General features: G+C 42.2%; 1 protein-coding gene and 1 long non-coding RNA gene across 2 annotated transcripts in view; both read left to right on the forward strand.

Annotated features, from left to right (window-relative positions):
• LOC120722195 (dolichyl-diphosphooligosaccharide--protein glycosyltransferase subunit STT3B-like) overlaps positions 1-17,771 on the forward strand; it is a 77,693-nt gene that overhangs the window by 40,795 nt on the left and 19,127 nt on the right. Inside the window, exons 2-7 of the mRNA XM_040013081.1 lie at positions 1,175-1,283; positions 2,216-2,503; positions 5,147-5,212; positions 8,121-8,220; positions 14,199-14,297; positions 14,724-14,870. Coding sequence (XP_039869015.1) covers positions 1,175-1,283; positions 2,216-2,503; positions 5,147-5,212; positions 8,121-8,220; positions 14,199-14,297; positions 14,724-14,870 — 809 coding nt within the window. The remainder of the gene's footprint in view (positions 1-1,174; positions 1,284-2,215; positions 2,504-5,146; positions 5,213-8,120; positions 8,221-14,198; positions 14,298-14,723; positions 14,871-17,771) is intronic.
• On the forward strand, positions 5,766-6,743 carry LOC120722201. Its single transcript, XR_005693375.1, has 2 exons — positions 5,766-5,810; positions 6,322-6,743. It is a non-coding gene; the product is annotated as an uncharacterized LOC120722201 (long non-coding RNA).

Below are 17,771 nucleotides of genomic sequence, written 5' to 3' on the forward strand. Positions count from 1 at the left end.
ATTTAACTCCCTGATGAAACAGAAACACAGGTCCCATTTATAGATTGCTATATTTCTTTTTAGATACCCCAGAAAAAAAACAAACATGTCACAGGGGTTGGACGTGTCCACACGTGTGTACTGAATACATGTCTAGACTGGTGTCTCTCGGCTGTGGTCAATTACTTGTTTACATCATTACAAATAAACCAATCAACGCAGATTGGGAGTCATATGAAACCAGAGGTGACTGAACTGAACCCCTGGCGAGTGTCATCCACAGTGAGAGCTACGTGGACCTGCAGGGGAGGGTTTATATATTTAGGAGACTAACGGGAAGCCGTGCTGTGCTTGTTTATCTTGTCAGTCGTTGCAAAGAGCCCCAAAGGTAATGATGATTATGTGATCTGCTAGTCGTGACTGGAACTGAACCTCATGTCAGGAATAATGAGAAGTGTTTAGAAATTGGCAAAGATAAAGAGGTGCTTTGTATTGTAAAACGACATGGAGAGTGAGTGGGAGGTAGTTGCATGTTAAAATGCAAGGGATAGAAACTGAGAGGCATCCAGGTTATCAAAATCATTCTTCCAAGCTCAGCAGTTTCCCTGTAAAACAATGTCATTAAAGTCATGTTGGCAGCATTTCTATTTTTACACAGTATTCATATTTAAAGTTCATAAAACTTTCACCCCCTTAGACATATAAGCAGAATCAATAATTGTAGTTTTGTCTGTATTCATTCTTGTTCTTGCTAGCTGATGGTCAGTAGATAGATTTGTTTACTCCCCCCCACTTGGACTTTTAGAGGTCACACACTTCCTTTGGAAGCGGACCAAACAAAAAAATGGTAGTTAAACTCTAAATCAATTCATTACGTTTTTTTAAAAATTGCATTTACAATAAGTAAATGTTATATTTATAAGGTTGGTTGTTTTAATCCCTGGTTGTTCCAGTCAAATACTTTTGGGCGAAATGATGAAATCCAACTTGCTCTCCAATTCGTTCATCAGAGTGTGAACGTTAAAGGCACTTAAATGTCCAAAAAAGTGCTTGTGTGAATGCCGCATGTTGTATAAAGAGCTTTAAGTGCTTGAGCAGAGTAGAAAAGCATTTTATAAGAAGCAGCTGTTCGGTTGCTGTCTCTCGTAGGTCCTGGACTGTGTCTAACTATCTTGTCTCTGGTTGATTGTTTCAGGTTCAACTACAGGTCGACTCACCACCTCACCACAAATGGCTTCTATGAGTTTCTCAACTGGTTTGATGAAAGAGCCTGGTATCCTCTGGGTAGGATAGTTGGGGGCACGGTAAGTATTTTGTGTCTTCTGTGCATGTGTGTGTTTGTGTGCGTGGTGCGAGTCAGAGATGCCTGACTCAGGGTTATGAGGAACTGTGTGCACTTTCTGCCTGTACTGCACCTCTTTCTTTGTCCTTATTTCTCAAGAGTCACCTTATCATGATGAATCTTCCATCATCGGCTCACTTTAAAACACACACACACACACACACACACACACACACACACACACACACACACACACACACACAAACACACACAAAAAAATAAAGCATTGCTGGATGGCTAAACGGCTCCGAGGGGAAGCGGGGAGGTAAGAGCTTGTACGACACAGAGTGGATCTGTCTTCATAACCGCTAAAGGACAGACTGGCTCGAGTCACTTTTAACTCGTCATTACATTACAGCTCATCTCTGAGCGCCTGACTCCTCCTCTTCTCTATATTTATAACTTACGTGTGATCTCTCTGTATGGGTTATGGGCTAATCTGTTCCCCAGAGTGCACTTCAGTGCGTTCACATTATCAGAGAAAACAACAGCTTGAATGTGTTTTTGCATAATGTGACACTGGGAAGAGAAAATGTTCTACTGAAGCTATACAATTATAGTGGTGTGTGTGTGTGTGTGTGTGTGTGTGTGTGTGTGCAGTCTGTAGAAACAATGCGTTAGGGCTGGGCAGTCGTTTCCTTGTGAGATCTTTAGAAAGCGATACAATCACAGCTGGGCGAGAGGGGGAGGCGGAGGGTTCCAGTGCACCCATTAATTAATGAAATCTATACACTGTATGTCCCAGGAGGAGTTATGTGCACACCCACATTGCTTAAATGAATTATTTAATAAATATTGCTGTTTTTTTTTTTTAGATAAGGCTTTAACACATTGAGTGAAATGGAAATAAAGATTTATGATATTCTGAATACATTTCAACCCTCTTCCTTCTAGGTGTACCCAGGCCTAATGGTCACAGCAGGCCTGATCCATTATGTGCTCAACCTGCTGCACATCACTGTCCACATACGGGACGTCTGCGTGTTCCTGGCCCCGGTGTTTAGCGGCCTGACCTCCATCTCCACCTTTCTGCTCACGAGGGAGCTGTGGAACCAGGGGGCAGGACTGCTGGCAGCCTGCTTCATTGCCATCGTTCCTGGCTACATCTCCCGCTCCGTGGCTGGATCCTTTGACAATGAAGGGATCGCCATCTTCGCCCTGCAGTTCACCTACTACCTCTGGGTATGCCCGAATACTTCTTCAGCCTTGCCATAGTCTTATCACTCATACAGGGAATAATTAGAGTGTGAGGCTTTGAAGCACAACTCATGTCTTTTATTTAAAGCTGCATTAATCACTATTCTTAGATTAACAGTGAACCAAAGGACGTGAGGTACTGCTGCCCAGATTACTAATTAACAGCCAGCACAGCACTGACCTAGCCTCATGATCTGACTGAAGTCCGTTTTATTCATGCCTCATTAAAATATGCCATAGTAGGGGCTGTATTTGCTCTGTGATAAATCTGATCCGTTGGTTGCTACTGGTTGCTAGGAGCAGGTGACTAAGAAATGGGCCAGTTTTCGAGCTGTTATTGCTGCTGGCTGAGTGACAACCATTTCTATGTTGTTTCTATGTTACTGCACTCATCTCATTCACACTGGTTACTGTGCTCACCATATTTTCTCTGGCATGTGCGCAAGAACATCATAAGCCTCGTTTTTTTTGCCCTCCCAACAACAGCTGTGAATGGCATGGTTTTTCCAAGTGCGGGGCAGCTGTTGATGGGCTGGAACAGTAAGGTTGAGAGGTCACATGGAGATTCAAAGGTCCAGCAGGGTCATTCAGCCTGAGAGGAAAGATATAGTTTTTTTTTTTTTCCACCTTTCACTTCATAAAGCTCTGATAAACCTAATGCTAACTGCCTTATACCAACAAACAACTAGCTGGTCAACACAAGGGAACATTTGGTGCACAAAAACGCTGCCCTGTGTCTGCTTGGTGTGGATGTAGGTTAACAGACTGCAAACACAGTCACCCAGGTAACGTCAAGAAGTCATGTGCTTTTAGCTTGTTTCCCCTTTAATAGACAGGTTCCAGTTTACTTTTACACTGAAGGTCCTTCACTCATTGATAGAACAAGTGCTTTTCTTTCAGTGGAGACTTTCCACCTCTTTAGCCTCTATGGAGTTATCTGAAAATGAAGCGGTAATACTTTGAAACTGTGCATGTTTCAAACCTTATTTTGGGGCTTTTTTTTTTATGTTCCTCTGGGGACTCTGTAAATATAGTTTTTATTTCTCAGTGACCATGCCCATCCATTTAGACTTTAATAGTTGCTCAAACATCTCAGTGGCTGCCAAGTTGCAACACCTGCTGATGGACTTATGGTATCACTTTCAAAACTCACAAGTCTAAAAATGCATGCAAGATAAACCTGGGCGTCTCTCTTGGGTTTCTGCGACTCGCTCAGCTCACTGAAAGACACGATTGTTTTGGAGAAAGCCTTAAATAACAATGAAAATAGGAAAAAAGCAAATGAGCTTGCCAAGTGTTAACATTTTGGCCTGAGATGGTTGCCTTCAGTCTCACGCTGCCAGGATTTTATCTCACGCCAAGTAAGAGGAAGCCTCAAAGCTGCTCATGAAAAAAAACAGACATGTTAAACAGGACAAAGTCTGAGGATCTCATTTTTCAGCTTTTCACCACCAATGTTGGTCAATAAAAGTTATTTATTGGCAGAGGCAGGTCAAGCTACTTAAAGTTTATTAAACCCCTGCAGTGTGATGCAGCAGCAGGATCATCCACAGTGACTTGTGGAGTTGTTAAATTGCCAATGGCAGTGTGTTGACTTCGGACAGGGGAGCTGTCACTCAGGGTCGCTATTTAAGAATTCAATGTGTGAGTTAACAGAAAACTAAACACATTCAGTGCCATAGAACTGTGGTTTTGTGAATGTTGTAGCAACGTCTGAATGAAGCTCTGAGGCACCGACATGTGACCCGTGTGTGGGTGACAATGCCATCGCTTTATCAGACTGATGAAGCCAGCAGTGTTATCTGTCCCAGGATGAGAAGGGCTTAAGCATCTTTCTGCTTCTACAGATTATTCCTCACACTGGTCCTCAGCGATTTGTCCACATGGGCAAATGGGCTAATGTTATTCTTACTAAAGACCATCACCATGACATTTCAAGCATACCATTGAGATTCAGAGGACCCCTTTATCCCTGTTAAAGAGCCCTAAAGTCACTGTTAAGTGGTGGAATGGAAAGATGGGGAATACTAGAACAAGAACTGATTTCTGTTTCCTGGATTCAGGCAAGTCTGAAATAATTGCACCATGAATAAATCACACACATACTTAAGTACACATACAGGCTTTTGAGGGCTTAGTAGATCTGCTCTAAGTGAAATACAGAATAGCTTAATAGTCTCCAGTGAATGCTCCTCATTCTCCTTTATCATCTTGTTTCCCCACTTGTTCACTTGTCCTCAACTTTCATTCAGTATCTGCTCTTCCTCCATCCACCACATCTCATTGGTTCGGCTCCATCATCCGTGCAGCCAATTGCAACAGCTCCCACCTGAGCCTTCGTTAAGTCAGGGCTCGTTAGCCTCGTTAGGCCCTCGTTAGCAGCTGCTGTGTCCTGCTGTGGGCAAGGTAAAGATCTGTAGGACACGGTGGTCTGCTTTGTGTGTGGGTCATTAAAGAGGCAAACATGATGAATAATTCAGACTATCATGTTGGGCAAGCAGCAGTAGAGCAAAATCATCGAGGAAAGAAACAGCGAGCGGCGCAGCTTAGTTAATGGAAGGCTCTGATTTACATTTGTGTGTGTGTGTGTGTGTTTGTGGGGTTAATGCTCTCTGGTGTACACCGCAGGTGAAGTCTGTGAAGACTGGATCAGTTTTTTGGGCCATCGGATGCTGCCTCTCCTACTTCTATATGGTGAGAACTCACACGCACAAACACACACAGATCCTTTGTTATAATTGTGACACTTTGCTGGTAACACTTGTGTTCTAATATGGCAGGAGGATGGAAATCATTCATGAATGTTGTAAGGACTAAATGTGCAAATGCAGAAGTGTTAAAGGTCATTGTTTACTATTCCTTGTACCTCCGTGTGTGTGCTTGTGTGTGTGCTTTATGAGAATGTTTGGCATAATCAGGAATATTTTTTTTTATTGTTGTGCAGTAGTTTGGAAAAGGCCTGGTCCCATGGATATAGCACTAAATCGCAACAGCAGCAGGCACTTTATATTATAAGATAAAGACCCTACAATAATAGAAGATGCTCTATGAGCAAGGACTTGGCGACAGTGGGAAGAAAAAACTCTGAAGATGCTCCTGGCAGAACCAGGCTCAAAGAGGGGCAGCCATCTGCCACGACCGGTTGGGGGTGAAGGGAGGGAGACGGGACGAAAGACGCACTGTGGAAGAGAATCAGAGATTAATAACAACTAGAAAAAAAATTTGCATTTCCTGCGAAAATGCTGTGTGGATGCCTTTACGCTGAGGATGTCTGCTGAAAAAAGCTGAAAAAGTTGAAAAAAAAAACAAAAAAAATATTGCCCTGAGCAGGATTCGAACCTGGCCCTTCTGGTACTCAAGGGAGATTCTCATCTGACTGCGCCACAGTCTTTCTCACAAAGAAGAGGTGGAGAGACTGACAATTCTGGTGAAATTAGCAGAAGCCGCGGAGAATTGGGCTGATAAGAGGTGGAAAGGCTGAAAATTTTACAGAAGAGGTGAATAAGTAGAATTTCTGCTGAAAAGAGATGAAAATTCTGCTGAAAAGAGTTCAATCAGCACAATTTCTACTGAAAAGAGTTGAATGAGCAGAAATCTCCTGAAAAGAGGTTTTTGCTGAAAATAGCAGAAAAAACTGAAAAACTTTTCTGAAAAGAGTTCAATCAGAAGAATTTGTGCTGAAAAGAGTTCAATGAGCAAAATTCTGCTGAAAAGAGGTTTTTACTAAAAAGAGCTGAAAAGCTGGTATTTGTGCTGAAAAGTGGTGAAAAAACTGAAAAATATGCTGAAAAGGGGAGAAAAAGCTTAAATTTGTGTTGAAAAGAGTTAAAAAAGTTTAAGTGTTGACTGAAAGAAATGTTGCCATGAGCGGGATTTGAACCCCGGCCTCCCAGTCCGAGAACGGATGCTCATCTCACTGAGCTAAAACACAGGTCAACCCGGCAAGGAAAATCAGTGAGGCCACTGATGATATGGCAGAAATGGGCAAAAAATATTGCAAAAAAAATTCAATATCTCAAAAAGTATAGAAGTTATGAGCACCAAAAGTCATAGCCGGCATTAGCAGAAAGAGCAGAATTTTTTAAAGTTTGAATGGCAAAAATCGGATGAAAACTGTGGGAGTAGTTGAGTGCCAAAAAGTGTACGGAAGCAACTAGTAAATAGTGGAATAAAGAATAAAGAGAAACAGGATCTCAATAGTGTGGATGCCTTGAGGGCATCCACACAACTAATGATTAAATGCAGAGTGGTGTATAAACGCAGAGTGAAGAAAAACCGCTGTGCATCATGGGAAGCCCCCAGCAGCCTCGGCAGCTTAACTAAGGGAGGATTCAGGGTCACATGATCCAGCTGTAAGCCAAACACTTTGGTTCTCCTTTAAAATATGACTATAAAAGGTAGCAGGCGATAACTCTTAGATTATGATGGCTTCTTTTAACTTCTGTTAAACGCAGGTGCCACTGGTTAACTCTTTTAGCTTTCATTGGCTCCTGTTACTTACCTGGTTAGCTAGTTTCATCGAATGGCAGTCGGTGCCTTAGCACACCCTGAATTTCTCCAGACGTCTTCCGCAGTATTCGAGTTTGTTATATGGTTGGTTTGTAGTTGATTTAAGCTGCTTATTAATTTTAGCGGTAACCTACAATAGTTATTAATACACACACGCATAAAATGATCTTTTTTTTAGTTAGCGGTGTCATTGTTATGTTCTGCCCCTGGCTGAAAATAATTGGAAGGGGTTCAGCAAATAGCCTCTAGCCCAACTTCAGCATTTGTAGTCCAAGGCTCACTTTGAGCACAGTTCCTTAGAGAGAGTGATTCTGACACTTGATAAGGACGGGGCCTGAACCTTAAACTGAAAAGGAGAGCAACTTGTGGATCGCAGAGTCACTCTGAATCACTGTCAGTGCGCATCGCCGTGCCCTTCACAGAACTGTTGCAGCAGTTATGATGTCCATCAAACGTTGTTGCACTCGAACCACTGGGAGCCATTTTCATCAGACGAAGACATGAAAAATGTCCTCGGGAGAACCGTTCCCTTAACCTGCCCATCATTCACGTCAGAATGTGAAGAATCACCTCGTGCCGTAAACTGTGACGCCGCTTCACTGGCAGCCGCTCGCTGCCTGGCAGCTACATGACACTTTGAGACGAATCAGAACAAAGCTTGAAAAGGGTTGCGTGTGTGTGCATCTCTGTTCTGTGCACGTGTGTCTGTGTGTTTGTGCTTCTGAGGGGTTTGTACCAGCAGCATAATGTGAATGCCAGTCGTAATGCTGAAGCTCATAATGATTTCACAGCTCACAGGTGGGCTGTGCAGCTTTGCACCCTCCTCCTTATTGCAAAGCGTCTCATTATTGAAGTGAATAAAAGAGAAAACACAGTCACTCTTTAGGGATTCGTGGGCCAGTTATACTTCTACTGATTATCTGCTACAGTCAAAAGCATTGTACACATTCAGCGGGGATAAGCTAGCCATGTAGCAGTCTGTGTATGTGTGGAGGTAGGCCTTTCTGCATGCATAATCCAAATGATTCCGCCCCGCCATTAATGAAAGCTTTGAATTAATTAAAGTGGGCTCATTAAATGTGTTTTTTGACAGGTTTCTGCTTGGGGTGGTTATGTGTTCATAATCAACTTGATTCCTCTTCATGTGTTCGTCCTGCTGCTCATGCAGCGCTTCAGTCGGAGAGTCTACATAGGTGAGATGCAGCAAAAACACACAAACTCATTTACATTCATTCGAGAGTGGGAAGCGACGACTTGAGGGTTTGCAGTTGTGCTCATTTGATGTTGACTTTATGCAGAATCAAGAGAAGATGTAGGGGTGCATTCAGCAGCTATGCACACACAGGCTCTGCTTTCTCTCCTTGAAAAGACTTTCAGGCCCAGCACATGTGGGGATGCCACACAGAAGACCATGTGCTTCTTTTTCATATCTGCGCTGCATAAACACAGTTACTAATAATTAACACCATCCACTAGCAACTGATGTTCAGTTTACACAAATCCCCCAGAGAAGGGCAGAAAGGATCTGGGATAAAAGTGCGGGACTGAAAGTGGAAATGCAGGCAGGGAAAGGAAAGATTAAAGTGGTCTTCCTTTCAAAGAGCTTGCGTCGTCACACACTCCTGAGCTCGCCGTGCTGATCGCAAATCATATCCTGACTCTGATGCCACATCACCGTGCCGTTGTTTCAGATTGAACTCGGTAGCTGAGCTCATGATCGTTTGGAAATGACATGTGGATATGCACAGACAAACTGGTGAGGGGAACTTGGTGGGAAAGCTGTGAAGTGTGGAATCAGAGAAGCCATACTGACTAGTGGCTGAACTCAGGACAAGTATAGAAAGAGAAGGCTAAAAGTAGAGATGAGACAGGGGCGGCTGTTGGGTTTTGCATCCTCCAATAGGATTATTGGCAGAATGAATAATTTAACATGGCGCTTTCCTCCCTTGGTCTCTCACCTCCTTCATCCTCCTCCCCTCACCTCCTGCGTCTGTCTCTCTCTGAAGACCAGCACCGTACATTCTGCTTGCAGCAACACAGTAATTGAGTTAGTTCAAAGCTGTAATAGCTCGCTGTGTTCTGTGATGCATACCTTGTACAGTGATTTGCAGTCCAGTCTGTGGCCCACTGTCACACCCCAAACCCCGCTCGCTTCATCTTTCCTGTCTTCCAAAGCAGAAAAGCCGTAATGAAATCCAGCTGAAATTTCGTTATGAGCAGTGCGTCCTCTGTAGCTGAATAGAAACCCACTCAGATTCCTCTTTTTCTCTGTCGGACTCAGCTTCTCACTCAGTACTCGTCTTGAGTCGGCATATTGCTCAGCATCTAGAGAGCACGCTGTGTGCGTCTTTATCAGAGAAGGGTAAAGTGTCAGAAGTAGATCACATATATTAATCTTTTATTTCTTTATTTTTGCTTGATGTTAAATAATGCAGAGAGATTTAAGTAGATGCCACAGTGGTGGCATACACTTTTACCAATAAGAAACTTGTTTACGCAAAGTCAAAAATCTAATTAAATAATAGAGTATATACTTTGCGACATAAGCAGCTGCCTCTGTAGAGAGTGCATGGGCTTGAATTTGGTAGGATAGACCACTTCTCCATGTGATGCAGGGTCTGGTTATAGCCTCCTTCCAGCTGGAGAAATACAGTTCCACCTAGGGCTGTGCGATATGACGAAATATATCGGATGACGAAATTAAAACATCCGTCGTTTCACATTATACGCTATCGTTTGTTTCATGGTGACGCAAAATACACTGTTTATGGTAATATTTTTTTTATTGTTTGGATGGTCACCGTGTGGATGCAGGCACAGAGAATACTAGCATGGCCAGTGAAGATGAGGCAGAATCAGGTAGCTCCAAACAGAAGGAGCAAGGGGCTACCTCTGTAGCATGGACATGGTTTGGTTATGAGAAGTCTGACACGGACCAGAAAACTATGCAAATTATGCCGCAAACCGGCCGCCACCACAGACTCAAACATGACAAACCTCTTCTACCACCTACGCAAGAGTCACGTGAAAGAGTAAGGAGAGAGTTTGCAGATGAGAAGCAAAAAAGAGCCAAAGTTTGTGTGGGAGCCAAGTTAAGATGGTTCATATGTTTTAGTATTTATATTTCGCTGTTGTTAAGCTTGTGTGTAATTAATAATTTAGGAAGTAAATGCATGTTTATGGTGGAACTAAAATTATTTTATTGCTGTGTTGGTTTGGTTACGTAGTACCATGAATACATGTGCCTTAAAGACTCGTGTTTATAGTAAAATCCTGGCATCATGTATGCAAATGCGGTGCGGGAGGGGGGAGAGAGAAAAAGAGTTAACACGGCATAAGCTATACGCGGCAGCAGGGTAGAACAGAGCCACACGGTTTTCCTACCATAGTAGGTTATTTTGTTGAGGATAAGTTAAACCTGACCACTCCTGTAAGATGCAAACTGTGGAATAAATTTTTTGTTACATCTTTTCACATTGGAGTCCCGTGGAGTTCTTTTTCCTCTTCAAACTGACGTACGCGAGTGAAGCACGGGAAAACTGGTCTCACGGCTTATACAGTTTGAGTCAGGTACTCAAACTAAACCTTACACGCAAACATTACATCGCGCCACGCCATGTAATAAAGACTCACAAAGAAAATGGCGGCCGTTACAACTTATGTCTAAAAATGTATGGGTTCATGCATGGGTCAAAAATACTCGACTCCAGGTACACGGCGCCCGGCTGAAAACACTTCACACAAGTCGAGTTACCCGAGAGTCACAGAATTTACAGAAAAAGCACCATTTTGTGATTTACATCATTATCGGGATGAGAAATATCTGATATCGGGATATGAGATTGTGATCATATCACACATATCAGCCCCAGTTCCCCCGGCTATGGAAAGTTTTGCCCAACTTCAAAACAACAGACTTTCTGGAGAAGTGGTTAAATGATATGAAGAACTGACACAACAGCAACGTGAAGGCTGGGGCTCGCTGGTACACAGCCACTAAATTTCCAAAATAAGAGCAAAATAACACTTTAAGTAGTTCACTAATAAACGAGTCAAGACTCAGGCAAATATAGAATAAAAAGTGACAGCCATTAATATACCTGGGAAGCACACTCTATATTGCACCAAGCACAAAAACAGCCACCGTAAGCTGCTGTAAGGTGAAGACTCTACAGTAATACACAGTGGTGTGAGAGTAATGTCTTTGAGATGGATGTGTGCCGGAATATTTTCTTATGTAAGGTTCCCAACAGTTTATCAGTGAAAGCAGCTCCACCTATCAGAACAGAAAGCATGTGCTTTATATACATATTAGTGTAGTTCTGTATTTCCACTTTATGTGACTTATAAGGTCATTAGGTACAGCTATTATCAAACACGGAGCCCTGCTCCAAGTCTGTCTCTGCTAAACTTAATCTGTTCGCTTTTAATCAGCATCAGAATCATAAAAGCCCTTCTCAGTGTGATGCAATACACTCCCAGCAGCTACAGCTTTGAAAAACACACCATCGTGTTGAATCTAATTTATGTCACAATATCATTTTTACAAAGGATTTATTTCAAGTCTAATTCTGTTTGATCACAGTAGACTGTACGCGCATCAATGTTTCAGCTCGGTGCATCAGCGCGGCTAGAGCAAGGTGTTTCCTTACATTAATTTACCACAGCAGTTGGTGAATCAGATCAGGCCGGCATCAGCAGTCTTTATTTCCATTTTCCTCGTCCATGATAATGTTACCGTCATCAAAAGACAGTCACGGTGGGAGATTGATCGAGTCAGCGACCAAACAAGCTGCACTGCTTTTACATGGAAATATAAAGTCTGCTTTGTGGGCCCACACATGGGGGATCTCTAGAGCACTGCCAGAGGAGGAGAGGAAACATATCTGATTGGAGAGTTGATCATTTGAATTTCCTGTTCCTCTTTGTTCCCTTCAGTTGGGTCAAGGCAGCTTGAATATTAAAAAGAAAACTGAGTGTATGTCTTTTTTCCTTTCGGAGTGAGACATCTCTCGGTGCAATAGCAATAATAATCATGTCAGCTTGTGAAGACAGCAGTGGGGGGCTGATGTTTGATTCCTTTCTCATGAACAAATTGGTGTAGAACCCAACCACCTCCCTCCACACACCCCTACCCCACACTTCCCTTAGATGTGCTTTTTTGAGGCTCAAGTGGAAATTGGAATCCTTACTATTGTTACAGAGTGACAACCACATTATGTTTTCTCCTGGCATACAGCAACAATTCACTTAATGTTCTATTTAAATACATCGACTGCTTAAACTAACATTGTGCAGGACATCACTGTTTTCATCATTGATTCTTGTTTCCTGTCCATTCAGTCAGTTTGGTACAAGAAATCTCCTTTATGGATTCACTGCAAGTGTAGCCACGGTAAACATGGTTTAAAATATGTATGCCTCAAAGATATAAAGGCCTGCATGATCTGTCCTCTTCTTTGCAGATTAGGTCAAACTTGAGGTTATTTGACTCTAAAAATATCAAACAGTGTCTGGAGCAGGAACATGAAGATTTTGCTCCATAGAGCAGCATTAACAGCCACAAAGCCACTCTGAAGCGCTCCTGTCCCCAAGTGTTCCCTGGCCTAATTATTAAGTGCAGTCGAGGGGTGTACCTAAGCTGCAGTAGAGAAAGCAAGACACACCCACACAGTAGGCTGTAGGTGATTATGTGCAGCTGCAGAGCCTACAATATCGTGACATGAGGCAGTAGTCGGTGATGGCAGGCCACCAAACGAGCTTGGAGGAGAACGAGGCAAACCCCCATCGTCTTGTTGTTCTCCAGTGTTAGTGAAGATTTTTACATTGTGGGCACACTTTGATCTTAAATGGGCCTGACCAGGGAAACTCTCCTTTCTGCCAGTGGAAAGAAGTTCAACTGCACATTTATTTCCTGAGATATCATAATATAAGATGGTGTGGATGGTCTCCTTCAAATAACTGATGTTGTGATCTGGAGCTGTACAAATAGAATATAGAAACAAGTATAGAAACATGAGTCAGATGGCTCTAGCAAGTGCACATTCTCAGCTTGCGTGTTAGCCTGTTGTTTCATTAGCTGTGTAGTGCAATTTTTTTATTTTTTTATTAACTAGCAGGACTTGTTTGGAGGCTTTTATTCCTGAAGCTCTGTTTAAGTGTCTGATCCCCGAGCGCTCATTTGAAATGGTTTTCAGGTTTAGTCGACATATTTTACAGCCTGTTGTCTGGTTGTGCCGCTGACTCCCAAGTGTGTAAATCATTTGAACTCTTAAGTCGCTCTTACACTGTCATTCATAATTTAGGCTCAAAAGGCCTTTTTTGTTTCTTTCTTTTTCTTGTGTTCAGCGTCAAGGACTTTTCTGGGTTTGTTTGCAGCTCTTCTAAAATCACAAACGCCATTTCTTCTCAGGCTCCATCTTTCTTTGAATCGCAGACATTCTGTTTCATTTATTCACATTACCAACACATTTCCCCAAGTCTCTGGTAATTAGAAACACAGTAGCTGCCACAGATGCATTTGTGCATGTTAAACAGGAACACGTTTTTTTTAATTAAGATTAATGTGCCAGTTGTAGGTCCTTCTGTCCAGTTCAGGTTTTCTGTATGATGTAAATTGTGTGCTGCCTCATGTGATGAAGTACTTACATCTGTGAGATCTGTACAGTGTTGTTTCTGCAGTGAAAGGTCATTCTGTCATTGTGAACGGCTCAAATGAAAGCCTCTGCTTACCCACTTCTTACACTGGAAGTTGCCCGGAGCGCACTGATTCTTAATGACACATAAAAAGACGTCGCAAATACAAAGTTTAGTTTCAGAGGAAAAATAAAAAAGGGGATGCGGTTTGATTAATAGCGGTTTGTTTTCAGCTGTGGTGGTTTGCAGTGCTGTAATGAGTGTTTTGTGCAGCTGCATGGAATTTGTGGGACTGAGTTAAAATAAGCTAAAATTATTGTATGATCAGTACAGTGAAGGATTCTGTCAGCAAATGTGGGGCTCAGAGGAACCGGATCGACTTTGCATGTACACGCTGCACTTGTTAATAGAATCTATTCATCAGTTGGCCAGTGTGCTGACTGGATTAGATTCAGACTGATGTGAGTGAAAGTAAACACATGTAACACAGTTGACTGTGCTCATCTGCTCTTAACTGGTTGTTGTCTTCCTGCAGCCTACAGCACTTTCTACATCATCGGCCTCATCCTGTCCATGCAGATCCCATTTGTGGGCTTTCAGCCAATCAGGACCAGTGAACACATGGCTGCAGCAGGTCAGTAACCAGTCACCTGGGGTAAGGGTGCAAAGTATTGTTGGAAGTTGTTTACTGCAAAGCTATGGAGCAAGTCAGGTTTTCTAACATTCAGCAGAATCATTTTTATACTTGCAAAAAAAATCTGCACTACTCTCATACTTTGTCAAACACTGCACAGTATGCTAAAAGCTAGATTTCTACTGTGAAGGCTGAAGTGTAGATTGAATGCATGTCTTGCCTCTGACGTTTGCTCATTTCCATGGAAGCATTTGCTTTGCGTGCTCTAAAAAAAGATGTAATTATCTGCAGCTTTATTTTTACTTTGTCAGATACAACTTCTCGGTTTGCTTCTCTTCTGGTGACTTTAAACAGTTCTGCATATATTTTCTGGTTGTGTTTATTTCAGATCTTAAACCCAGTCTTGTTTGCACTGTGTCTCTGCAGGTGTGTTTGTGCTGCTACAGGTCTACGCCTTCCTGCAGTACCTAAAGGACAGACTGACCAGGCAGGAGTTCCAGACTCTTTTCTTCTTGGGAGTCTCTCTGGCTGCTGGAGTTGTTTTTCTCTCTGTCATCTATCTGACATACACAGGTTGGTTATCCATTAGAAGGCTGGTTGTTTATTTGACAGTGTGTAGTAAAGATAGATAAATATGTGGCGAGAAGCAGAGAAATGACATGCAGTAAAGTTTAATCTAAGTTTGTTTGTTTTGTTTTTTTTAGTGCTGAGAACATCCTATGTTATGTTAACAATTTGGAAATGCAGTCACTCCAGAAAGATTTGATAACATTGAGGACCCTGGTCTAAATACTGTATCTTCCTATGGGAACGCTGCCCTGGTGTCACTGATCATGGAGGTTCCACTAACACCACCATGTGTGTCTGAAGGCAGAGCCCTATCCACTTTAATGGCACTTGTTCACTTTTACAACAGTCTAAATCCAAACGGTGCCCATTCCTGATGGTCCATTCAACCGTTTGTCCTCACAGGTGTCAATGCAGACTGTGAACATGGACCTTCTGCTGTCAGGATATACACGTTCCTGTGTAAATGATCATGCAGAGGCCAAAAAATCTCAGAAAATCTGCACGACATTTGGCTCCTGCTTAGTAAAGTATCAAAACACTAATAGTTTCACTTTATTTCCAAATCTTCTGGTTCTTTTTGGTCTTGCACTTGCAGGATTTTACTTGGATGTGCAGATTTTTGCTCTTTGCCTGGAGAGAGCTGTGACGGTGGTCTCAGTGGGCACTGGGACACAAACTGGACATAGAGACTCATCAGTGTAAAAATTCTTTTAAAGCTTTGGGGTTTTTGCTCAAAAGTGATTTAACTAGCTTTTCCCAAGCTCATGCTTATATGCTGTGCAGTTTTACAACATTTTGCAGTTCGTGCTGGGAGTAGGGGCAGAATGTGTCATGCAGCTGCAGTCTTTGGCACATTTTCCCATAATTCAGTTTTTCAATTCAATTCAATTTTATTTATATAGCGCCAAATCACAACAACACTCGCCTCAAGGCGCTTAAATACATAGTGACAGCCTAATACAGTCTTGTTGTGTATTCCTTATGACTGCAGACTGTATACAAAGGGATGGATTTTTACACATACAATCCTATAATTACATAATATTTCTGTTTTCATGGTAAGACATGGTTATTAAGACTTGACAGAAGCTATTCTTGAGTTGGCTAGTCACTCAGTTCCACGTGTGTGCAGCATTTAACATATCTCCAAAGGGTAATGATAAGTCAGAACAGCATGGCGTTAGTCTGGGATTTTTCGTGAGCGGTATAAGGAAGTAATGTCCTGTTACACAGTCCATCGCTATTAGGGAAAAATGATGCTGTGAGAGGAACGACACAAGAACGACTGAGCAAACGTGATTGTGATGGCAATTTTCATGATGGAGCCTTTACTCTGTCAGAGATAATAGTTCTGCTTTCTACGGATGAACTGTAATCAGCACTAGAATGAAAGCGAATAGGCAGGTCATTCAGCTGAAATGCACTGCGCTGCACAGGTGAGCTTTTCTAAATCACTCTGTTCTGACACATCAGGGCTAAGAAATCTCTCACTATATCATTAGGCTGTCACTCTCCTCTGTGCCGCAGAGTGCTGTTGAAGCGCGTGGCATTACACGGGGAAGTGGCTCTCTTACTTCATGGATCTCAGTTGGTGTGAATGGGATGGACAAAAAAGTAGGAACGCTCGTCAGTTCAGAAGAACCATTAAAAACAACCTCAAATGATCACACAGTTGAAGTCAGTCCTCTCAGAGCATTGTAATCTTGTTGAAAGGAGAACCTGACCGCTAGGATGGATTCCGATTCACTAAGAAAGATGTAATGGACCAAAAACTGCATTGTAGTGTGATTGACTTGGCTTTATGCAGTTTCCCTGAAGGTACTTTTAGTTGCTTCACATGGCTTCACCACATCAGATGGTTTCCAATCCTCTGCAGAGATGTCGTTTTCCAAATCTTAGTTCCACACATTTAGCTTTATAAACTTTGGATGTTATTTCTCTATCAGTCTAGTGAGTGAACATCTGTGTATAACTTTAAATTTAAATTTAAATGTATGCCTCAGTTTTTCAAAGGACTTTGACCTTAGAGTTTGAACAGTACAGATCTTAAATCTTTCGGGAGCCTAAACAAGACAAATACATGTTCTTCAAATGTAACATCTGCCAAAGCCAGCATCATGTTTGTCTGCTTAACAAAAAAGTCTGAACTTTTTTAAGAAAACAGATGATACTTTACTTTTGCATGAATTGTGATCCCAGAAAAGATCGTAGGATCCTTAGATGAAATATTTAAAAGATGTGGACATGACTCTGGAGTGTAGTGGTTTACACGTTCGCCTAACAAGTGAAAGTTTCAGGAGCAGCATCTGGTTTAAAAATCTGTCAAATCACACATGCGGCGCTGCCCTCTGACCCCCACTACAGAGGGAGCAGCAGCTTTCCTTATTAAAATGTCACAGAAATATAATTTATAATTGAATCGTAAATTATAAGTATTTATTCTGGGGTCTTATGTAATCAAAGACACTGTGCAGCTTCTTTATAGTGGGCTTACGCACGTCCTATTACGTTACACATACTGTAAGTTTGATGGATGTGCAGAGACCCACCAACTTGCTGTTCAAACCTTCTTGCAGATGACAGCCAATCAGAAGCCAGGGTTTTAAAAAATGGGATGAATGTACAATACATAAGGATTGATTTGACCTGTGAGTTTTGCAAGTCTTTGACAAATGTGCTTTATTACTTTGTACCCGAAATCACCTGAACCTTTAGTGCCATTAGGTCTTCTTTGGATACTGAGTGCAGGCCAGGTAATTACAGCCCTCATCTAAGGTCATTGAGATGCTTCGTGTAAAACAATAGCGCTCTCTGACTGGAATCAGTAAGACAATAGAAGCACCGATCTATTATCCGCATAGAAAAGGACCACCTGCTGGCTCTCTAACGGCGGTGATTAGTTTC

This window comes from Simochromis diagramma, unplaced genomic scaffold, assembly GCF_900408965.1.
Source record: "Simochromis diagramma unplaced genomic scaffold, fSimDia1.1 OVJJ01000618.1, whole genome shotgun sequence".
NCBI classification, from domain to species: Eukaryota; Metazoa; Chordata; class Actinopteri; order Cichliformes; family Cichlidae; genus Simochromis; species Simochromis diagramma.